Source organism: Ahaetulla prasina, chromosome 1, assembly GCF_028640845.1.
Source record: "Ahaetulla prasina isolate Xishuangbanna chromosome 1, ASM2864084v1, whole genome shotgun sequence".
Taxonomy (NCBI): Eukaryota; Metazoa; Chordata; class Lepidosauria; order Squamata; family Colubridae; genus Ahaetulla; species Ahaetulla prasina.
Window position 1 is genome coordinate 110,676,463 of NC_080539.1, and position 22,207 is coordinate 110,698,669.

At 38.7% G+C, this 22,207-nt stretch overlaps 1 protein-coding gene across 32 annotated transcripts in view; it reads left to right on the plus strand.

Annotated features, from left to right (window-relative positions):
* The window catches only part of TRDN (triadin), a 259,912-nt gene that overhangs the window by 104,074 nt on the left and 133,631 nt on the right, over positions 1-22,207 (plus strand). For all 32 annotated transcript variants that reach the window (XM_058172483.1, XM_058172492.1, XM_058172547.1 and 29 more), the window contains 6 exons: positions 3,687-3,752; positions 14,856-14,885; positions 17,830-17,892; positions 18,015-18,074; positions 18,755-18,817; positions 19,802-19,864. In XM_058172483.1, coding sequence (XP_058028466.1) covers positions 3,687-3,752; positions 14,856-14,885; positions 17,830-17,892; positions 18,015-18,074; positions 18,755-18,817; positions 19,802-19,864 — 345 coding nt within the window. The remainder of the gene's footprint in view (positions 1-3,686; positions 3,753-14,855; positions 14,886-17,829; positions 17,893-18,014; positions 18,075-18,754; positions 18,818-19,801; positions 19,865-22,207) is intronic.

Below are 22,207 nucleotides of genomic sequence, written 5' to 3' on the forward strand. Positions count from 1 at the left end.
CCCTATGCCTCCCACCGACCCGTACGCTCTCATAGAGAGGGTCTCCTCAGGGTGCCGTCCGCCAAACAGTGTTGGCTGGTGGCCCCCAGGAGTAGGGCCTTCTCTGTGGGAGCATCAACGCTCTGGAATGAACTTCCCCCTGGCCTACGTCAAGTGCCTGATCTTCGGACCTTCCGTCGTGAGCTAAAAACATACTTATTTATTCAAGCGGGACTGGCATAATAGTTGATTTTAAATTGGGGTTTTATTAATATTTTTTTTTTTAAAAAATTTAATTTAAATTTTGATTATCAGCCTTTTTTTGTAATTTGCTATTTTTTAATTGGTTTTAATTGTACATATTCTGTGTTTTATCTTTGGCTGTACACCGCCCTGAGTCCTTCGGGAGAAGGGCGGTATAAAAATTTGATAAATAAATAAATAAATAAATAAAGTCCAATAGAAGTTGGATACCTTGTCCAAATACTCAAAACTGCCTATGTTCCCATTGCTCAATTCTGTAGAACAGAAACTCTGAATCCATCTCATTCTGGAAGAAGAGAGTTTGGTGCTGGCTATCCAGAGGATGGACTTCAGATTTTTTTTTACAATCTAGAACAGCCATTTCCAGCTTGGGAATCTCTTTGTGTTGCTCTTCTCCTAAAATAAAACCCAACAGCTTTGAAGACTTCTCATATGGAAGAGGAGACTTCAAACTAATTGTGGGTTGAGCCCCCTAAGGACTCTTTGATTTAGTCATCCTTTCATGGATTCTGGGATTCTGCATAGCCCAAGCTGGTGCTGAACAGGGTGTAATTCCTCTTAGACGCAATATGGAGAATGTACATTTTATTTATGTATTTATTTATGTCACACAGTATATATAAGCATAAGCATGAAACAATTATACAACACATAAACATATAGATGAGTATGAGTATGTATTATACTCATACTCATAGTAATATATTAATTGGATATAACGAAGGAAAACAATAGGACAGGAACGGTAGGCACTTTTGTGCTCTCCCTTACAGACCTCTTAGGAATGGGGTGAGGTTAATGGTAGATAGTTTTTGGTTGAAGCTTTTGGGATTTTGGGAAGAGACCACAGAGTCAGGTAGTGTATTCCAAGCATTAACAACTCTGTTACTGAAGTCATATTTTCTGCAATCAAGATTGGAGCGGTTAACATTAAGCTTAAATCTATTGTGTGCTCGTGTATTGTTGTGATTGAAGCTGAAGTAGTCTTTGACAGGAAGGACATTGTAATAGATGATTCTATGAGTTAAACTCAGGTCATGTTGAAGGTGGCGTAGTTCTAAATTTTCTAAACCCAGGATTTCAAGTCTGGCGGCATAAGGTATTTTGTTGTATTCGGAGGAGTGGAGTACTCTTCATGTAAAATATTTCTGGACATGTTCAATTGTATTGATGTCAGAAATGTGGTATGGGTTCCAAACAGTCGAGCTATATTCAAGAATTGGTCTAGCAAATGTTTTATATGCTCTGGTTAGTAGTGTAGTGTTTTTGGAGAAAAAGCTACGCAAGATTAGGTTTACAACTTTTAAAGCCTTTTTTTGCGATGTAGTTACAGTAGGCTTTGGCACTTAGATCATTTGAAATGAAAACTCCAAGATCTTTAACAGGGTGGGGGTCATCAGTAAGGTAATGTCCATCAAGCTTGTACTTAGTGTTTAAGTTCTTTTTTCCAATATGTAAGACTGAGCATTTGCTAGTTGAGATTTGGAGTTGCCAAGTTTTAGACCATTCAGATAAGAAGTCCAGGTCTTTTTGGAGGATAGCTGTATTGCTGGTGGTGTTAAATAGTTTGACATCGTCAGCAAAGAGAACACAATTACTTGTAATATAGTCACAGAGATCATTAATGTATAATATGAAGAGTGTTGGTCCAAGAACGCTGCCTTGGGGAACGCCACTTTTAACCGGAACAGAGTTTGATAGAGCAATGCCAATTTTGACCACTTGTTGTCTCAGCTTTCTCCCACAGTGCTCACTGAAGTAGTTCCTGTCAGCCTTCTTTTATACTGCAAGCTCTGTGAGGAAAAAACTAAGGGAGTCACTGAAATAAAGCCACATAGCCACATCATTTAGCTCTTGAAAGGGAGCAGACCAGGCAGGCTTCACTAAGCAGCTTCAAGGGACTGCTTGGTTCAAAGCCTTGTCAAATTGAAGCATGTTGAAATTCCTTTCAGAATGAAAGTCTACCAGAATGACCTCATCCATGTTCAGCCAGAAACTGCATTATATATTTCATAACTTATAACTCCCTTAAAAACTGAGATTTTAAATTCCCACTTGAGGATAGGCAGGTGGGCTAAGTAGGTGTTCAAAGTTAAAATGTAGAAGAGGAAAACTATATTGCGGTATGTTTGTGAGTGTAAATATATTCCAAATTTGTCAAGGTAAAAGTTTCTATGCCAGTGTGTAATAAAATAACCTAATACGGCAGGCATACATTTTTATGAATGCATTTGACTGTATTATCTCAAAACATCAAAGCTTTGGTTGTCATAATCCTGATTTATATTACTAATCATTTTTGTGAATTCACGCCTATTTTCAAGATGTATGGAAAGTAACAGTAGAAGAAATAAGTTATACCAAAGTATTTTATTATATATATTTTATTAGAGTGAAGGTGGAAAAAAGAGGGTTTATGTTTAAAAGAGATGCTAGCAGATTCAGAGGACATTTATTGCCAACATATCCCTCATGTAATTGGAAAGGAAAAACATTTTAGCCAAAGTTATTCTACTAAAGTGGACGAAGGTTTTCCTAATCAAATTAAACATGATTTTGCCCTTGATCCTGGAGAAACATTTCCCTTTAGCTTTGGTTATGACTCCAGTGACATTGCCTATGCTAGCCACCTTCTAGAATGGATCATCTGGGGGTGTGATCACTTGTGGAAAATGTAGAGGTGTATTTTACGCCTGTGTATTCTAAATGTCCTACTCTCTGTGTCCTACTCTTCTTCCAGTGGTGGGTTGCTACCGGTTCACACCGGATTGGGTGAACCAGTAGCAGCGGTTCCGCCCACCTGCCCGGACACTTCTGCGCATGCACACAAGCGCATGCACACAAGCGAACCAGTAGCGACAGGATTTGGAAACCTCCCCTGACTTCTTCGCTTTCTTCACAAAATGATAATCCCCTTCTCTGAAAAATACACCATCTGCTCATGCTACCCTGTAGCTGCTCTCAAGCTGACATTTCTATGAAGGCTTGGTAAAATGCTACACAAAGTAAAGCAGCTGTTAAAGTGTTTAGGTCTCCACAACCTGGTAGATGTTCATGAATTAGAAAAGTCCTTTCTATTACAAGCAGAAGGAAAAGGGCTTTCAGGCCAACAATCAAGAGCTCTAAATGTGTAATGCTTGATTTGTATGGATTGATGTTTTTTTAACCCCGAATACAAAGTGATCAGCAAATAATTCAGCATTTTTAATTTCTATGATTTCACACTCACTCATCTAAAACTTCAAATCAAAGGGTTTTATTTGTTCTGCCCTCTTTTATTCTAAGAGGTACTTAGCAATATACACAAGCAGTTCAGAAGAAACTCCATTCTGCTGAGGGACTGCTTTTTTTAAAAGTAATCTCCAAGTGTACTTCATTATATATTATGTATTATTCTGCATATTATTATAATTAATAGCCTTTCATGCCTCTCTTGTGTTCAGGATCGTATCCCCCCCTATTTTTGGAACAGACCTCGGCAATCACAGCTCTTCTCCCAGCTGCTGAAGGTAAGTTCACTTAATGTCTATAAAAAAACAGAAACAACGTTCAGATATGTTTACAGAGTATCTTGACCAAAATAGATACTATTATTCAAACTGATATCAGTATCCTATCCTGGGTCAGAGCTGGGGATGGAGATAAAGAAAAGCTTAACTATAACATCCAGAGTCTAAATTCAAAATATTGCTCAGGATCAAAACAATACAAGTTGCTAAGTCAGTCCAAAAACCAAAGCCACACCACTCCAAATCCATGTTGAGATTCCCGGAAACACAAGACAAGAAAATTAGCCTCCAAGCTGCAAAAATGAGGATGTCAGGGAGGTTAGTTAGGATTCAAATGCAAGGGAATCCACTCATCAAGCTTCGCAAGCAACCTATTGTTCCCAATAATAAACTTCTCTTAGACAAAGAATATTAACTAAAAGTTATAGTTACATAGTCCTTACTCAGTTGGCATCAGGTCGGATCTGCCTTAAATTCTACAGATATCGAGCAATTCTTAAATGTACTTTTATTTTCAAGACCTTCCCTTGTACATTTGTACACTGATACATCCTTATCTTCTCACATTTGATTTGACATATCTGCCATTTTCATGGACTGTGCTGGTAAATATGGGTTAGAGTCTTGGTCAACGTATTCTGGGTTAGTGGAGATTGATTATGGCCAGAGACAATCTGGGTCATGTGATCCAGAGAGCTTAGTGAGATCACCTGACTCATCTTCCTTATCTAAGAGCCGAGGTGGTGCGGTGGTTAGAGTGCAGTACTGCAGGCTACTTCAGCTGACTGCAGTTCGGCAGTTCAAATCTCACCGGCTCAAGGTTGACTCAGCCTTCCATCCTTCCAAGATGGGTAAAATGAGGACCCAGATTGTTGGGGGCAATGGGCTGACTGTGTAAACCACTTAGAGAGGGCTGTAAAACACTGTGAAGCTTTATATAAGTCTAAGTGCTGTTGCTATTGCTAAGAAATCTTTTTCAGGTGAAGTCATAACAACCAGGTTTCAGCTACGAAACTAAAATCAAATCAGTTTTGCTCACTCAGTTTTGCTCCAGGATTACTTCTAAATTTGATGAATTATAAAGATTCAGGTTTTAGTCCACTAATATAATTTACAGTACCTACCACTTTTAAAATGGCCTGGGAATAAATGTTTGTCTTTTCCTGCAGTTTTCTTGTTCTGCTGACGAACATAGTGAGTTCACTAAGGAGAGAGACAAGAATTGCCTCCTTGTTCCTTCCGTTGTCATATGTATAGCAGACTAACTCTTTGAAATTTCAGCAAGATAAGCATGTAATAATAATTTTGTAAAACTAGGCAAGAAATTGTCAAGTGCTTCATATTACAGCATTCTTTGACAATCTCTCCACTTTGTTTCTGTAAGAAATAAGTAAATAATTAAAAATGGAAAATATGCTCCCAGAAAAACTACTACAACCCTAGCAGGTGTAGAGTGATGGTGATAGTTGTTTGGGTGCCTGACTCAGCATTGGCTTCTGGGGACTAGACTAGTCCCTGCATTTTCCTTAGCAAGATTTTTCAGAAATGGTTTGCCACTGACTTCTTCCAAAGACTGAGAGACAGTGACTGGACCAACTGTTATCCAGGTCCAAGGTCATCCAGTTGGCTTGATGTTGAGTAAATCATGTTCTCCAATTTCTAGTTTTGTGTCTTAATCACTGAAGCAAAATGGCTACCATTTCATATGCCCAGTAGTACAACTATTTAATTCTTGCTTTAAGTATAGTTCCATTTCTAGATTTTTTTTTTCTAAACGTACTTTCTCTTGGATAAAGATTGGAAAGTCTCATTCTTTCAAGAATATCTAGAAACAGGGTACTATATTAATCAATTAGTTTCCCTTGAAAAAAGTTCCAAGCAAAGCATTTTATGGTCACCCAAGAAGCCATGAGCATGAGGTATTTAGAAATCTAGCATAGTATGATTGAATAGGGTAAGATTAGGAAGCAGGATGAGAATAATAAGCAGATCAGGGCTTACCTTAATGAGACTGTAGCACTTAAAGATGATTGTTTCTTCCCAAAAATAAGCTGATAGTTTGACTTCCATTTCCTGTAAAAGACTTTCATGTAAATATAGAAGGTAGAGCTGAATTCACAATTTAGTCCCCAAATGCCTGATGTTAAGCAGGACATATTGCTTCTGCTTTTGATGGATGCAACTCTTCATCTTACGAAACAAACAAACAAACACAAATTTAAGAACTAAATGCTGTTGTGTCACCCCATTTGTCATAATGGTAAATATTTATTGTGTTAAGTTCAAATGCTCTGATTTAGTTCCTAATTTTCAGAATTATGAATTACATGTTGCTTTTGCTGATCCTCAAAGGAATTGTAACCATTATGGGATTGGCTGTGTATATGTTTCATGCCAGTGGTGCTATATGTAATCATATTCATAAATCGATGCATGCAGCAGCTGCAGAAATTGAGAAGAAGATATAGCCCCCTCACACAGCTGAATTCTGATATTGGGATTATTGAAGAAAAAAATAGGTCCATAGACAATATTGGGACCCATCCCAATATCGGGAGTTAATAAAATTCGTTCAAGGAAAAAAGGAAAGGAAAAAATTAATAATAAAAGACATGCTTTTTGTAAAGTCCCCAGCATAGTGGTCAGGCAGTGATCTAAATCTGAGAAAGATGTAGGAGAAATTTGGATATGTTTCTGGACATTATTTCTGAAGTATTAAAACCTAAATTGCTTCCACCTATCCTGTCCTGTCTGATTTGGCAAGGAAGGCATACTATCTGCTAGGGAATGTTGGCTAGCAAGATCCAGAAGGCATGGGTTTAAAGCCCATCTCTTGGTTGTGTGCATGATTATGTTAGATTATGTCTGCCTGCTATGTGATTTTTTAAAATGTTTGTTTCTTATATTGTTTGTTTTATATATTTATTGTAAGCATATAAAAGTGAGATGGGAGACTGTATAAATTAAATAAATAAATGCTATTAATTCTGTAAACTGAAGGTAAATTTAGTGTCATATGTAACCGATTCAAAACTTTGCATATGAAAAGCTCTGTGCAAAGATTAACTAGATAAAGATTAAAAAGAAAGATAATTGTTTTTCTGCTGTGAGAGTAATAAAACAGTGTGCTGAACTGACGTATAAAATTATAGGTTAGGTCTAGTCCACTGCATCCACATTAGAATCTAGATATAGAACTACCATGTTTCTCCAAAACTAAGACATGTCTGGATAATAAGCCCAATTGGGCTTCTGAGTGCATGCACTAAAATAAGGCCCCCCCAAATAAGCCCCCCAATACATAGACACATGCGCAGCTTCCATGCAAGCAACATGATATGAGGAGGCAAGGCCAGAGAGGGGGGAAAGGGAGGGGGAACATGCCCCACGTGTCCCCCATCCAAATGGAATGGTCTCATGGAGGACGCTCCCACTAACCCTAGCTCACACGCCCCTACTCTTAGTGCGGCTGCCAAAAATCTTGCCAGCCCTAGCCCTGTCGACTTGGGACTGGGGGGAGGGGGACTAGCACCTGGGCTCCAGCCCAGCAAACCCCGCCCCCTCATGCCCGTCCTCTGGCCCCATGTGAAAAGTGGCTCCGGCCGCCCTGACCTCTTCACTGCAGCTTCTCCCACCCGCACCCACCGCCAATTGGCCTTGGCTTCGGGGACAAATGGGCCTCCAACAGGGGCAGCTGCTCGACAAAAGGCGAGTCGCAGCTGGGAACCCCTTGCAAACCCCGTGAGGGAACTCAGCTGGCTGGGGGGGGGGAGGGGAGCCCACAATTCCAACAAGCAGATCTTGCAAGCAGCCTCCCTCCCTGCCTCAACTAGAAGGCAGCACCTCCTTGCTTCCCTGCCTGGCCACCTGGCTCCACACAATGGGAGGGTCTGGAGACATCCTGCTCCTTCCCCACACTGAAAGGAGTCCCCCATGGGTGGGTGGTAAGTGGCCCCCATGGATGCCAAAAGCCCTATGGCGGAGGAGAAAGACCAGGGAGGGATCTCTTGGACAGGCCTGGAGTTGCCAGGGGAGGGGGAAGTCGCCTTCCTCTTCTGCCTGCTGCCCACATCCATAACCCAACGTTGCCCTCAGCAAACCTTTTTTGTGTGTGTATGTGGGTCAGATGCTAAAACGGCCTCAACCCGCCAGGACTGGAGCTCCGAGATGGGACTTGATAAATGGAGCAGCTTAGGGGGAGGGAGGGCGGCAAGGGAGGCTGCTCTGATGAGCCCACCGGGTTAAACGCTCAGGTAGTGGAAAGAGGTGGGGGAGAAAGGCAACCACAATGATGCCGATGCCGGGATGCCGAGTCCCCGGGGTGGCCAGTCTGGCATTCGACTTAGCGGGCGATCCTTGATGAGCAGAGGCCAGTAAAGGGAAGGAGGAAGAGGAAGAGGCACCCCTGACCGAAGGGCAGCCTCGATATGCCTGCAAGGATGCCTGAGGGGATCCAACTGCCGTCCTCTTTCCCTGAGCTTCATGCTTTAACTTCCGAGTCTGCCTTCGTTCATCCCAGCATTTCCAAGACCAGAAAACCCACTTGTTGCAAGCTACGGCCACTTTCCGCCTCCCAAAAAGAAAAGAAAAGTGCCCCGTTTCTGCATGGATGGCAGACACGTGTGGGGCATGTTCCCCCCTTTGCCCCCCCCACCTCCTCACTTCGTACTGTTTGCATGGGAAGCTATGAAAAAGCTGCCACAATTGCCTGAGGCAGCAGCCTGAGCAGCATTGGCAAAGCAGCTGGTGGGTGTTCCGGGGATGAGGTTTAGGGATAAGAACCCCCCCCCCCATAATAAGGCCAAGGCCATATTTCGGGGGTCAAAAGAAAATAAGACCTTGTCCTATTTTTGGGGAAACATGGTATAACTCTGATGCTGGGCTCTTACTCCTAATGCTATGTTTTCTCCTTAGACTTATTTACACAGTTTTACAAGACTCATTTCTGTGAAGCATAACATAACATAACATAACATAACATAACATAACATAACATAACATAACATAACATAACATAACATAACATAACATAACATAACATAACATAACATAACATAACATAACATCAGAGTTGGAAGGGACCTTGGAGGCCTTCTAGTCCAACCCCCTGCCCAGGCAGGAAACCCCACACCATCTCAGTCAGATGGTTATCCAACATTTTCTTAAAAATTTCCAGTGTTGGAGCATTCACAACTTCTGAAGGCAAGTCGTTCCACTTATTAATTGTTCTAACTGTCAGGAAATTTCTCCTTAGTTCTAAGTTGCTTCTTTCTTTGACCAGTTTCCACCCATTGCTTCTTTTTCTACCCTCAGGTGCTTTGGTGAACAGCCTGACTCCCTCTTCTTTGTGGCAGCCCCTAAGATATTGGAACACAGTTATCATGTCTCCCCTAGTCCTTCTTTTTGTTAAACTAGACATACCCAGTTCCTGCAACTGTTCTTCATATGTTTTATCCTCCAGTCCCCTAATCATCTTTGTTGCTCTTCTCTGCACTCTTTCTAGTGTCTCAACATCTTTTTGGTGGCGACCAAAACTGGATGCAATATTCCAAGTGTGGCCTTACCAAGTCATTATAAAGTGGCACTAACACTTCACGTGATCTTGATTCTATCCCTCTGTTTATGCAGCCCAGAACTGTGTTGGCTTTTTTAACAGCTGCTGCACACTGCTGGCTCATATCTAAATGGTTATCCACTAGGACTCCAAGATCCCTCTCACAGGTACTACTATTGAGCAAGGTACCACATATACGGTACTGGTGCATTTTGTTTTTTTGGCCTAAATGTAGAACCTTACTTTAAGCTATTAGACGTGGTCTGCAAGCAGGTGACAATTTAGAACAAGGATCCAAGAGTCAGTATTATTTTTAATATAGAGAGAAACAAACAAAAATCAATATGAAGCCTTCAAGTTTTGAAGCAATTCTGTACCAGGCATGCGACCAGAACAGGAAAAAAAAACCTTTACCCTATTTGATATCTGATGCTGACAATGATGTGTATAAAAGTGAGAAATGTACAGATGTTCCAAGAAGGCTGCACAATATGATTCAGTATTGAAAGCAACATAGAATGGTTTCTACCTAAAACTAATTTCAGAGTTCTGTAATTTAGGATATATATTGTCAGGAAAAAAAATAATTCATTAAGAAAATATTTCTCACAGACTTAAGTACTGATTAATCTTTTTGCATGATTATCTGTGCTTGTCTAGTCCCTACCAAATTAACCATGTCCTAGTATGAGAAACATCACTTTTGGTTCCATTTCTCTGAAATTGCTATTTTTTATTTCTTTTTTTATACTGAATTTCGATATGATGCTGGCTCCAAATCAGTCTATTCCAGTATTTTCTTTGCTACTTCCATGTTCCCCCCCCCCTTCCCAGCTTGTGGCAATTTTCTTCCAATCTTTCATAAAATATGATGGCATGCCTATTGTGGCTTGTAAGAATGATTCTACATTAATTAATTTAGGCTGTCTCTGATTCCTTTTCAGAGTAGCTTGGGGATAACTGATGAATTGCCCATTTACTCATCAATTTCTATTTCTCTCAGGGAGCACTTTATTTATAGTTTTTCTTCCTATTATAATGCTATTTCATTATAAAAAAACTATGGAAAAGTAATGAAAAACCTAGATGCTTAGCCATTCCTTTAGGATGGAATACAGAAGCATGCTAATTTCTTAACGCATTATTATATGACTTGGGCCCAGAGATAGGGCCAGCATATTTATTTACACCTTTTAGTATAGTGAACCTTCGTTACTCAGAAAACCTGGCCTGGAAACTTCATCAAGGTGAAAATGAATCAGATTCCAGTTCAGTTGTGGGACTATGGAAAGTTAGGTAGATGACATGTAGAAGTCTCTGGAATTTACTGTTGAAATCTGTAGAAGGACAGTGTCCGTCAATATAAAAAGAAAATGTATATAGAACAAATCTCCCTTGTGGGATATGGGCAATATAAAAACATAAAAATAAATCAATAAATCTTCTGTGGAGGTTTTTTTTTAATGATCTCATTTGATCCAATGAAGCTTACCCATAAAACATAAACCATGTTGCTGATTTGGTCACCAACAGGTTCACAATTAAAATAAAATGCCTGGTATACAAATAAAAGCATAGGCAGTGGAGCTGGAGCTGCTGCCAAGCATTTCCACTGCATCCTTGGCATTTTTATTTCATTTTGCATTTGGAATTCACTGCCAATTAACTTTGGAGGGCCAAACTTCCATATTATACTTTTAAATCTGAAGGCAGTCTGTTTTCTGCTACCTACTATCTTCCTTAATGGGTTACCATACTTGAAATGGCTTTAAGTATTCTGACCTGTGAAAGATTTTAAGCTCCTCCTCTAGAGAGCAAAGTTGAATCCTCACAGAAGATCCACAACAGATTCACATCATTTGAGTGCAAGAATATTGAATGTGCCTTAGCTATCTATTATTCCATTCCAACAGCAAAAAAATTATATGCTGGAAAGGCAATAAACAGCAGAGTAGAAGATTTCAGACACTTAGGGAAGCTATGCTATCTCCCAGAATGACCTATCTGCATCATTATACCTTAGCTTTCTTAGTCCCAAAGGGTTTGGCTATATCCAATCCAAATAACAGACAATGTGTTTAAAAACATTAGATTAATTTATACTGTAGTGATTGCAGTACCTATTTCTGGCTTAGCATTCTTGAGACAAGTCGAACAGATGGGATTCAGAATTTAAAAAAATAGCTACTCTCAAAATCTCAGATTGATTTTATTTACATTTCCTTGACCTTTGTAAACTGCCTGATTACATCAGGATGGCACAGCTATGCAGTGCTGAAGAGAAGAATAGAAGCTAAAAGAAACACTCATTAAAAAAAAAAAAGAATGTTTGAAGAGACCCTGTCAGATGAGATGAGCTCAGAGGCACAGCAGGCTTCAGAGAAGTTCTAATATACCAGGAATATCATTTCTATTCTCAGCTGATTTCAATGAATATTAATACTTCGAATACTTGGAAACTGAGAATAGCCAATATATTAACTGTTTCATAAAATGAAATGAAATAGCCATGTTGGTTAGGAATTCTGGAAGCACCAGTCGCAATATTCCTTGATGCCACAAGGTGAGGAAGGCTTGAAAGAGAATATACCCTTAAATAGTATAAATAGAACTGATCTAGCTAAAATGAAATCGAGCATTAATTTTAAAATTATTTCATGCTATACTCAATAATGCAGTATTAGCGGGGACTGGTATAGATATGAAACAGAGATCTAACTCAAGATTAATCTGTTTTATATTGCCAATTAACTTTGGAGGGGCAAACTTCCATATTATACTTTTAAATCTGAAGGCAGTATTTTAAGGGAAATCAAGCTACTGATTTCACAAAAATGTGTCTCCATAACCTTTCTTACAGTTTTGATCAGAAGCACCAAATGCACCCAGGCTCCAACTGAAGCAACTGCTTATTCTTTTTGCTTCTATATGTTCCTCTTCTTTTGGGCCCCTTTTCTTACTTCCTCCTTTTGCTGATGATGGATGGGCAGCAAGCTGTTTCTGAATCAGCACTAATGTCACTTACTCACTCTCTGTATCATCTTGGAACTTAAAGTGTGAAAATACAGAGCTTGGTAACGTGTATCTTCGGAGAGTCTCAGTTGTGTAGCACTATGCCATCTAACTCAAGTGCTTTGCTATATTTAGAGATTCTCATCACAGGCAGATCAACAGGCAGTTGCTGCACTCTAATCTACTTTGAAGGACACTTGGCATAAATCCAGTGCTGCTCCTCCTTGCCTTCTTCCATCTCTTAAAAACACTTGACATCACAGGTGGAAGACATAAGATGTTGTAGAAGTCATTGAAGACCATTTTAGAGCAATGTGCCTGACCTTTTGAGGCTTACATTAAAACCCTTCTTATTTTTCTCATCACATCTTCCAATCTTTGTCTCCTTCACTGACTTTCCAAAGTTTTTTTTTTTTACTTGAGAAAGAGATCTTTTTGATTTAGGAATTTTCTAGGACCTTGTTCCATTAATGTAGGGTTATGGAAAGTAAAACGTATTTTGAAAAAAAGTAACATTCAAGGAAAACCTTGGTAATAGTTCTTTGTTTCAGATAAGAATGCGCATATTCTGGAAATGGCAACTCATGTTAAAGTCTGGATGAGGTCATATGACATGGCAATGTGAATGTGCAGGCTCAGTTGTTCATTTCTATTGTGAAATATTAAAAATATGTTTACCAGGCTATGGATGGGAAAGCTTTTTTATTGAGCAGATCTATTTTGAAGTAGATAAACAATCTGGGATTACATGCAAAGTTAGCTTCTGGGATCTGGCTTCTGCATAACTTAGAATTAAGTTATTAATTCTGTTCAGCCCTGGAATGACCTTTTAAGAAACACAATTACTTAATTTATTTACGCTATAAATCCATTCCTGGCTACCTGCAAGCTACCTTTGCTTCTTCACCTAATTTGCAACTTTGTTGTAACTTGTGAAATGCAAAATCTATGCTAAGAGTCATATAATACATATTAGAACTGAGTGGGTGGAATGACATAAGATTATTGTCCAAATCAATTTATTTACTTTTGAAAGAGCATGCACTAATAGCACCATATTTTCTACTCTATGTTCCCATTGAATGCTGTATATTATTCTCCCTTAGTAGTTTATGTTTGCCAGTTGCTTTTCAACTTTCATTATTAGGGTCACTTCAAATGATTTCTTAGTTTGCTCATATGGGACTTAAAATGAATTTTTGGATGCCATGGATTTATGACTAGGATGATGCTATTTATTCCTATAAATAGGAATATTTATAACACTGATTACTTGATAATGAAAAAGGATTCTTACCTGATACTTAATTTAGGAAGAAACAAGTGCCTCTTACTAAACATCACAGATTTTTTTATTATGCATAAACTTTGTCACAATTTTTTCTGTGATTTTTTTCTTCTGACGGTTGTCCTAGTTTCCAGATACATGTGTATATGTGTATATTGCATGAACTTAGTGTGCATACTTGCACCTTGGGGTTTGTAAGCACCCCGAAAAAAGAGTACACCTTTGGTTCACCTTTACCCAGGAAATTCATGGAGTTGCAGTTCCAAAGGCACAGAAGAAGGAAGGTTGCTAGTGTCTAATAGTATTGCACACATGTTGGAGATGAAAGTAAAGGCGTTAATTCCATTTTTCTGGCATGTTCAGAACAGTTGTTACTGTCTAGACCAGGGATGTCAAACTCAAGGCCCGCAGGCTGGAATCTGGCCCATGGGGTGCTTAGATCTGACCCTCAGGACCAACCTGCAAACAGGGAAGAACCGGCCCGCGGTGCCTCTGTCACAAAAATGAAGCTCGTTTTCCCTGGCAGAGGGTTACAGGACGCTGTTGCTGCTGAAAGCAGAGCTTGGGAGCTTGTTTTTCCTGGCAGAGCGCTCAGGCCACCACAGGCGCCCCTAACATGAGTGACATCAAGCTGGCCACGCCCCCCCGGCCACACATTTCCTGGTCCCCCTAGGTCACAAGCAACCCTGATGTGGCCCTAAAAGAAATCAAGTTTGACACCCCTGGTCTCTAGTAAATGTGCATGAAACCAAATGCAAACAAAGTTTCTGCTTCTTAGAAATTTTTACACTTGGGTAGACCCTATGTGTACAAAGAATGTATCTGACCTATTGATATATTTGTACTGGATTGGAATGATAAATCTGAGTTGGTTCATGGCTGTGAAGTGTAAAGAAAAATGGTACGTATTTTTAATATAAAAGAAACTACTCATGGCTGAACAATTTAACAGATATTTCATTGCACTGTGGATATCACAGTATTGGCACACAGGCAGAATCAATTTTGTTTTCATACCTCTTTGTAAATGTCTTCTCTGCCATAGCACATGGATGGTGCTTATATTTATGAAACCAATATGCAGAAAGACTATAGGGTTTATAGCTTTTAAGAACATATCTGCTTTGTAATACTCACAATCACATATTTGCTGGTGCTTCTGCAAACATGCTGTCCTTTCTCATCCCTGGTAATTCATTGTTTGCATTCCTTGGTTTAACATTTTAAAATTATTCTTTTGCTCATACAGTGGGAAAGCTGAACGTGACAGCTACAAAAAGTAAGTAGTGTATATTGTATTCTGTTGTTTGCTTTTGGCTGGATAACCATACCAGTTCCATCTGAAATGGTCATGTGATTTGAGGATAGACTCTTTTGGTATCCAGAAAAAAATCTTGTGTATTCAAATCAGCATGTGTGGGAAGAGTTAGGATGTGCCTAAAAAACCATGATGAAGCTAACTTAATCCTGTGTCCTTTGGAGGTAAATGCACAGGATTCCAGATCACAAGGAGATTTCAAAGGTCCTCCTCTGAAGATAATCAGGTTGTATAAATGAATGCAAGGGGTCAGGACAGAGACTAGTTAGTGCTACTCTCTTCTCCTTTTGTAAGTTGATAAAATGTGTGAGGCATTTCTCTGTATGTTTGCAATAAATAACAAAATATGTTAATATCAGCGATGCTGAAATTGAGGGCAGAGTTAAAGATAAAACTTCATGTTTGCTTTTCTTTTCCTTGTCTCATGACTAAAGTTTCTTAGTCATTTGTGGGAGAAGCAGCTCCTGATCATGACTGATCTTAAGTCCGTAAGATATATTTCAGCAAATTAATTGAATATGGGTTTATTAGAAAAACAGCTTCCTCTCTTACTTCTTTCTCTTCCTACCAGATGCTTGGTATAGCCACATGTTGTATTAACTGCAATATAGGTCAATGGTAGCATTGCAGGTTGCAAATGGGAGCACATATGATTGAATGCTCTTTTGTTTAAAAAAAAACAGTCCTCTAAAGACAATTCATTTGAATGATTTGGAGCTAATCTATCCCCAATACATTTTAATTATTTAGACCTCTGTTTCTGTGTCTGTTTGCCTTTGCCTCCATCTGCATAACTGTCTCAGTCACTGTCTCTGGCTTTATCCATCTCCTTCACTGTCTCTATAATTATCCATCTCTGCCTCATTTATATCATCCGTATTATCCAGTCTGTGTCTGCAGCCTGATGTAACTGAGACACAAACTGATGAAACTGAAGGAAGGCTAATTGTCTACTCTATCGGGGGTTGGACCTGAGGGAAGCCTTTTAGATGGGGTTCCTCAATGGAGAGAGCCTTAGTAGCAGCAGACTTGAGGTGAATGATAATTGACCACATCGCGTCAAAATATTCTCACTTCTAGATCCAGAAAGGATCTGTCTCCCTCCTCTTCAGAATACAGCCAGGTATATTCAAGACCCTTCCCTCAGATAACCCCCTGAAATCACCCTTAGACCTATTTAGCTAGGGTGGAAAGCTCTGGATAAACATTAAAGGGCGGCAAAGCATTTTCAGTCTCTTTCAGCTGCCCTTCCCTTTTTCCTTCAGGAGCACAAGAAAAGGAAAAGAGCATCCAGGAGCAATCAACATGGAAGCTGCCAGAGACTCTAATGTCTCTCTTTCTTGTACCTGCCACAACAGCCACAGCAGAATTAGTGGCTCTTCTTTCACTCACTCTGCCTTCCTTTAGAGCTATCAAGTAGCATGTAGTTGACAACTGGACGTGGCAGCAACGAGTCAGAAAAAAAGTTGACTTGGCTTCCATCCAATCACTGTCAAATATAGCAAACCAGCTAAGATAGCCTCAATCACTTTACATGGTTTGTTGAAGGTGTGGGCTAAGGAACGGGTGATAACCGGAACCCCTTTATTAAATGTACAGCATTACTCTTCATGTAATCATCTTTTTAAAAATGTGCACAGGCCGTTATTATGTGGAGGAATGCAACATAATCTGAGACTGGACAAATGCATCAATATATACATACATAAAGGTTTCCCTGCCCAGTCATATCTGACTCTAGGACACAATCCTCATCTCCATTGCTTGGCCAAAGGAGCCAGCATTGTCCAAAGATATTTTCTGTGATCATGTGGCCAACATGGCTATACGCCAAAGGCACACAGAATGTTGTTACCTTCCCACAAAAGTGGTACCTGTCAATCTACTCACATTGGATGCTTTCAAACTGCTAGGTGGGCAGGAGCTGGGTCCTGCAAGATGCAAACCTGGGCTGTCAGCTTTCCAGCTGATGAGCTCAGAATCTTTAACCTCATTTACCTTTGGAAAAGAATCAAAGAGCACATCTAAATTATAAATCTGAAGTTTTGGAGAGGTCTTATCCAATCCAGCATAGAACTCTAGATTGCCAGGATCACCTAGTCCTTTTGTGGATAAAGTTTAAATGCATTTGCCCCTCATCCACTTCATTATGAATCAGATGTCCATATCAGATGATTGAATTTATTTGGATGAAAAAGAGAGACATAGAGAGGGTTATCACCAAAATGTAGAAGTATCAAAGCTTTAAAATCTGGATAGTTTCCTAGTGTAGTTTATTATATACAGTAAATAGAGTGGGCAATGAGATAGAGGGACCACCTTCCAAGACCATTTTTCCAACAATGACAAGACTGACCATTAAAAAAAAATGTTTCTAAATTCTATCCCATCCAAATGCTCTGATCGTCAGATATAATGGCTGAAATCCAACAGTGCTGACATTTTGCTTTTCAACCCTAAATAGCAAAATAAACACATTATTTGTGCCCAGTTATTATCACAGATTATCAAAGTACTTTCTGTCCCTAATGAGGTAAAAATGAAGTCGAAGTGTATCAGAATTATCCTGGGTGGTCCAGAAATTCAGTTATCCCTCCATTCAAATGTCAATCAACTGCACTGCTGTTCCACAGTATGGCATTAGACTACTTAAAAAAACAACACACCTTCTGAAGTTGTTTTTCCTAGCATTCTCCCACTTCTGTGTGAAGTCTTTTACCTCCATTAATATGAATAGGCTGTTGACTAGGCAACATTTTGTGCTGTTTATTTTATTTTTAGATTCAGAGGTATTTTATTTCTCCAAGTGCAGAAGTAGAAAGTAGAAAAGGTTCTGTCATTTTGACTACTAATTCTTGAATAAAAATGCACTTTGAAATAATTTCCTTTTAAATTTATTCTTTAGAAGTGGAAAAAGGAAAAAAAGTGGTTCAAGAAAAGAAAGCTATTCCTCAAGTTATAAGAAAAGGTAGGGTATTTATTATTTTAAAATAAAGCAATTAATTTGCTTCATCTGTAAAGGGCTCTCATCTGCCTATTGTATTTAAATAAAATGAAACCAATTAATTACCCTTTGATTTATGTCTTTAGAAGAAGAGAGGAAAAAAGTAACTGCTGAGAAGAAAGATGTTCCTGAAATTAAAAAGAAAGGTAAGTTATTTGCATAAGTATTGCATTATTAGATTGCTGCGGTATTATATAGGTATATGGTTATTTCTGAAGTATCACAAATTCGTATCAAATAATCAAGTATAGAATCACCACTTTAATAAAATGGAGACTGGAATATGTGTGAATATATGTGATGCTTTTAAAAGGAAGAGTGAAGCTTCAATTGCACAATCACAGTTGACCTTTTTTGGGTGAATTCCCTGGACATATCTGTAGCATTTGGAAAGAGAGTATCAGACTGAGCCCGAAGGTGGGGTCAAATGCATCATCATTCTGGGATCCTATGCCCCTGAAAGAGACCTAAGTCCAGAGAGGCATGGTAGCCTAGTGGTGAAGATGCTCACTTCCCACTCAGAAGGTTGAGAGTTCAGTCCCAGGTAGCAGCAGCAGATATTTCTCTCTTAGGGCTCAAAGGAAAAATATCTGCTGTGAACTTCCCATCTAGGTGTCAGGAAGCTATGTTGTAGGGGATAACAATTTAAATGAAACAATACATACATTCATCATGAGATGTAAGCTAAATGCCTGCTGACACAGAACTCTAAATCACAGCTGTTTGTTTTAGTGTTGGATGGACAGAATGAGTTGAGCTTCTTTTTCAGTTTATTGGCTACTTCTGATCTTATGATCCAAAGCCTTTTTTTTTTTTCATATTTTAGAAGTGGAAGAAGAAAAAAAGAGAATCCATGAGAAGAAAGATGTTTCCGATATTCAAGCAAAAGGTATGCTTTTAGACTGTGATTTTTTAAAATTTTTTATCATTAACACAATAGTTTAAATATAAGGGATTATATATAAATATAATCTCATTAGACATTACATCCTCCATTAGAAGTGTTGTAATCTATAGATTATTGAATCCCACTGATATCAGTGAGCATCTCCCAGGTACATAACATTCTTTACATTCGTCGTTAACCAGCAAAAATTACTGTCAAAACTAAAATTAAAGCCATCTCACTATGCTAATATAATAACTAAATGTAGGGAATTATAAATATAAATTTATTATTGGCACATAATATCACTGTCATTAAGATTATAAATAAATAACCTATGAATGCAGTGCTACATAAATCTATGTATTTGGTATACTATTATACACACAAACAGGGAGAGAGGGAGAAAAAGAAAGGGGGGGGTAAATAATGATAATATTGATGTAAACATAGATGATATAGATACATAGATGATATAGATCCATGATGGCGAACCTATGGTGCATGTGCCACAGGTGGTACACAGCGCCCTCTCTGTGGGCAGACGCGCAGTCACCACAGTTATGCTCCACCGTGCATGCGCGGGCCTCCCACTGGCCAGCTGGTTGTTGGGTCTCTGCCAACATGTGCGGGGGGCGGGCATATGTGGGGGGCACGCATGTGTGTGGAGGTGCATGTGGGGGTGTGCGGATGCATGGGGGTGGTGTGTGTGTGGGGCATATGTGGGAGTGGGGCACATGTGCAGGGGCACATGTGCATTGTATTTTGGGGATTCAGGCATGCGGACACACACACTTTGGGCACTCAATCTGGAAGAGGTTAGCCATCACTGAAATAGATAGATATATCTCCTCCAAGTATGTTAAAGTTTAGACTGAATTCAATATTCAATCATTCAAAATGATAGCATACATTTTTCATAAGCTTGCTGAAGTATGTGATTTACTTTTCCAGCATAAGAAACATCTTTTTTAAATTAATTTTTAGGGAAAAAAGAAGAAAGAAGGAAAACTTTTGAGAGGACAGCACCCTCTGTAGTTAAAAAAGCAGGTAAGAAATACTCTATATTCTGTTACTCCTTTCAGCGAAAACTGATTACTACCTGAGTTTATGTTTTAGATTTTTAACTGAGTGGGTATGTAAATGTTGATTTTTAAAAATCTTCTGAATTTAGTATTTTTTAAAATCAAAAATGATTTTTTTACTTCAGGTTTACATTGTGCCTAAACCTGAACTTTTAACTTGGTCCTTTTTTGTTTTTAATAGTATTCACTATTATACAATTACTACATCTTTGTATCTATGGCATAAAATTATGTCAGCATTTTCTTAATACAATATAATAAGGTATTTTGGTGGCAAATTTTCATAGTAAAAATTAATGAGAATTAATCAGGGCTCTTACATACTGTACATGAACAGTTCTTCAAAGAAATTAATGTTTGTAGAAAATCAGTATTTATAAACAATTATGACCATAATAACAAAAATATATTTTATGACAAGTAATTCAGTTTATGGACTGGTACTCCAGATATGTTAATTCTTTTAGTTGCATGAACTTTCATCAAAACCATCACTGAAATGTGGCTATGCTGGAACACTATTCAGGATACTGGGAAGACACAGTTGAAACTTCATATGACCCACATCATCTCCATCTGTATGAGAAGTAAAGAAAAGGCAATATGGCAGCCATAACCGCACAATTCCCTTTTCTATGCAGAACAAATGTGACCCATAGAAAAAGGGACAGAACTTCTGTTAGGCAGTTGCAGCTGTTATCTTCATTTCTTCTGTTCATATCTACTCACCCTTGTGCTAATTGTTGCACCCTACTAGCTCTCCTCTGAATAAGATATCAGCAAAAAGCTGGATGGAATTAGATCTACGTTCCCAAAGTAGAAAGTAAAACTACAGTATAAGAATGAAAATGCATTGCACTCATTTGTCAAAAACAAAAGACATTTTGCATATTTGGGAATTGAACTCCCATTTTGTTCATACCTACTTGAAATTAAATTCCACCAATCTCAGTAAGCTTATTTCTGAATAAATTTACAATATATAATATTTCATTGGAATAGAAGGCTCTTGCAACAGTAACTCATAACCTTATTTTTAAAATAGCCTTATTTTTAATTGTTAATAATAGAGTTATCCTGATGGTCCTATAGAGAATGATAGGATGATGAAGGTGGTTTGACTTTATGGTTCGATGGTTTTATCTATTCAGGTTTAGTTTTACCATTGATGGTCTGGTTTGTATTGCTCTTAACTTTTGTAAACCACTGAGGGCTTGTGTGATTGTGGCAACAATAAAATCTGATAAAGAAACATATAAATATTTAATATACTTGTGTAGTCCCTCATCTCCAGAGGCTTTTCCAGTCAATGTAAGTTGGGGAGAGAAATTGTTATGTATTCGTCTGTAACATACCCAAATACTCCCCTAAAACTGTTGTAAATGGAAAACTCTGTGTGTCTATTCAAGCTGATTTCTCCTGGAATTTGGCTAGTGTTTATATGAGCCTCATTCCCCCCACCCACCCACACCCATTTACAGTATATTGGGAGAAGGTCATTGTGCAAATTGGATATGACTGAAAGTTGCATAGTACTTAAATAACAACAACAACAACAACAACAGAGTTGGAAGGGACCTTGGAGGTCTTCTAGTCCAACCCCCTGCCCAGGCAGGAAATCCTACACCACTTCAGACAAATGGTTATCCAACATCTTCTTAAAAATTTCCAGTGTTGGAGCATTCACAACTTCTGCAGGCAAGTTGTTCCACTTATTGATTGTTCTAACTGTCAGGATATTTCTTCTTAGTTCTAAGTTGCTTCTCTCCTTGATTAGTTTCCACCCATTGCTTCTTGTCCTGCCCTCAGGTGTTTGGAGAATAGCTTGAACCCCTCTTCTTTGTGGCAGCCCCTGAGATATTGGAACATTGCTATAATGTCTCCTCTAGTTCTTCTTTTCATTAAACTAGACATACCCAGAAGTAGACATACTCAGAAGTATGTACTTCCAGAAGTTAATATATTGAAAAATGATTTTTGTAGCATTATTTAAATGTCATATGAAGATATTATTGTGTAATGCATGGCATCATGACTACTATGAATATATAAAAATTGGTCAGTTTGTATGAAATTATTGTTTCGTCACACAATCAGTCAGATGTTCAGACTTGGGGGTTGAGAGGGATTATGTTCGAGAAGCTTGGCTGCTGCAGCAGAACATGCTCCCACTAAATGATACAACTTGACTGATGACCCACAACATGTCCAGTCTGATGGGGCAGATAGATGTAATTGAGTGAGGTGACCTCTTAGATAACCTGCCCCTGTGTCATGTACAGTTTTAAAGATCACAGCATCTTGAAAT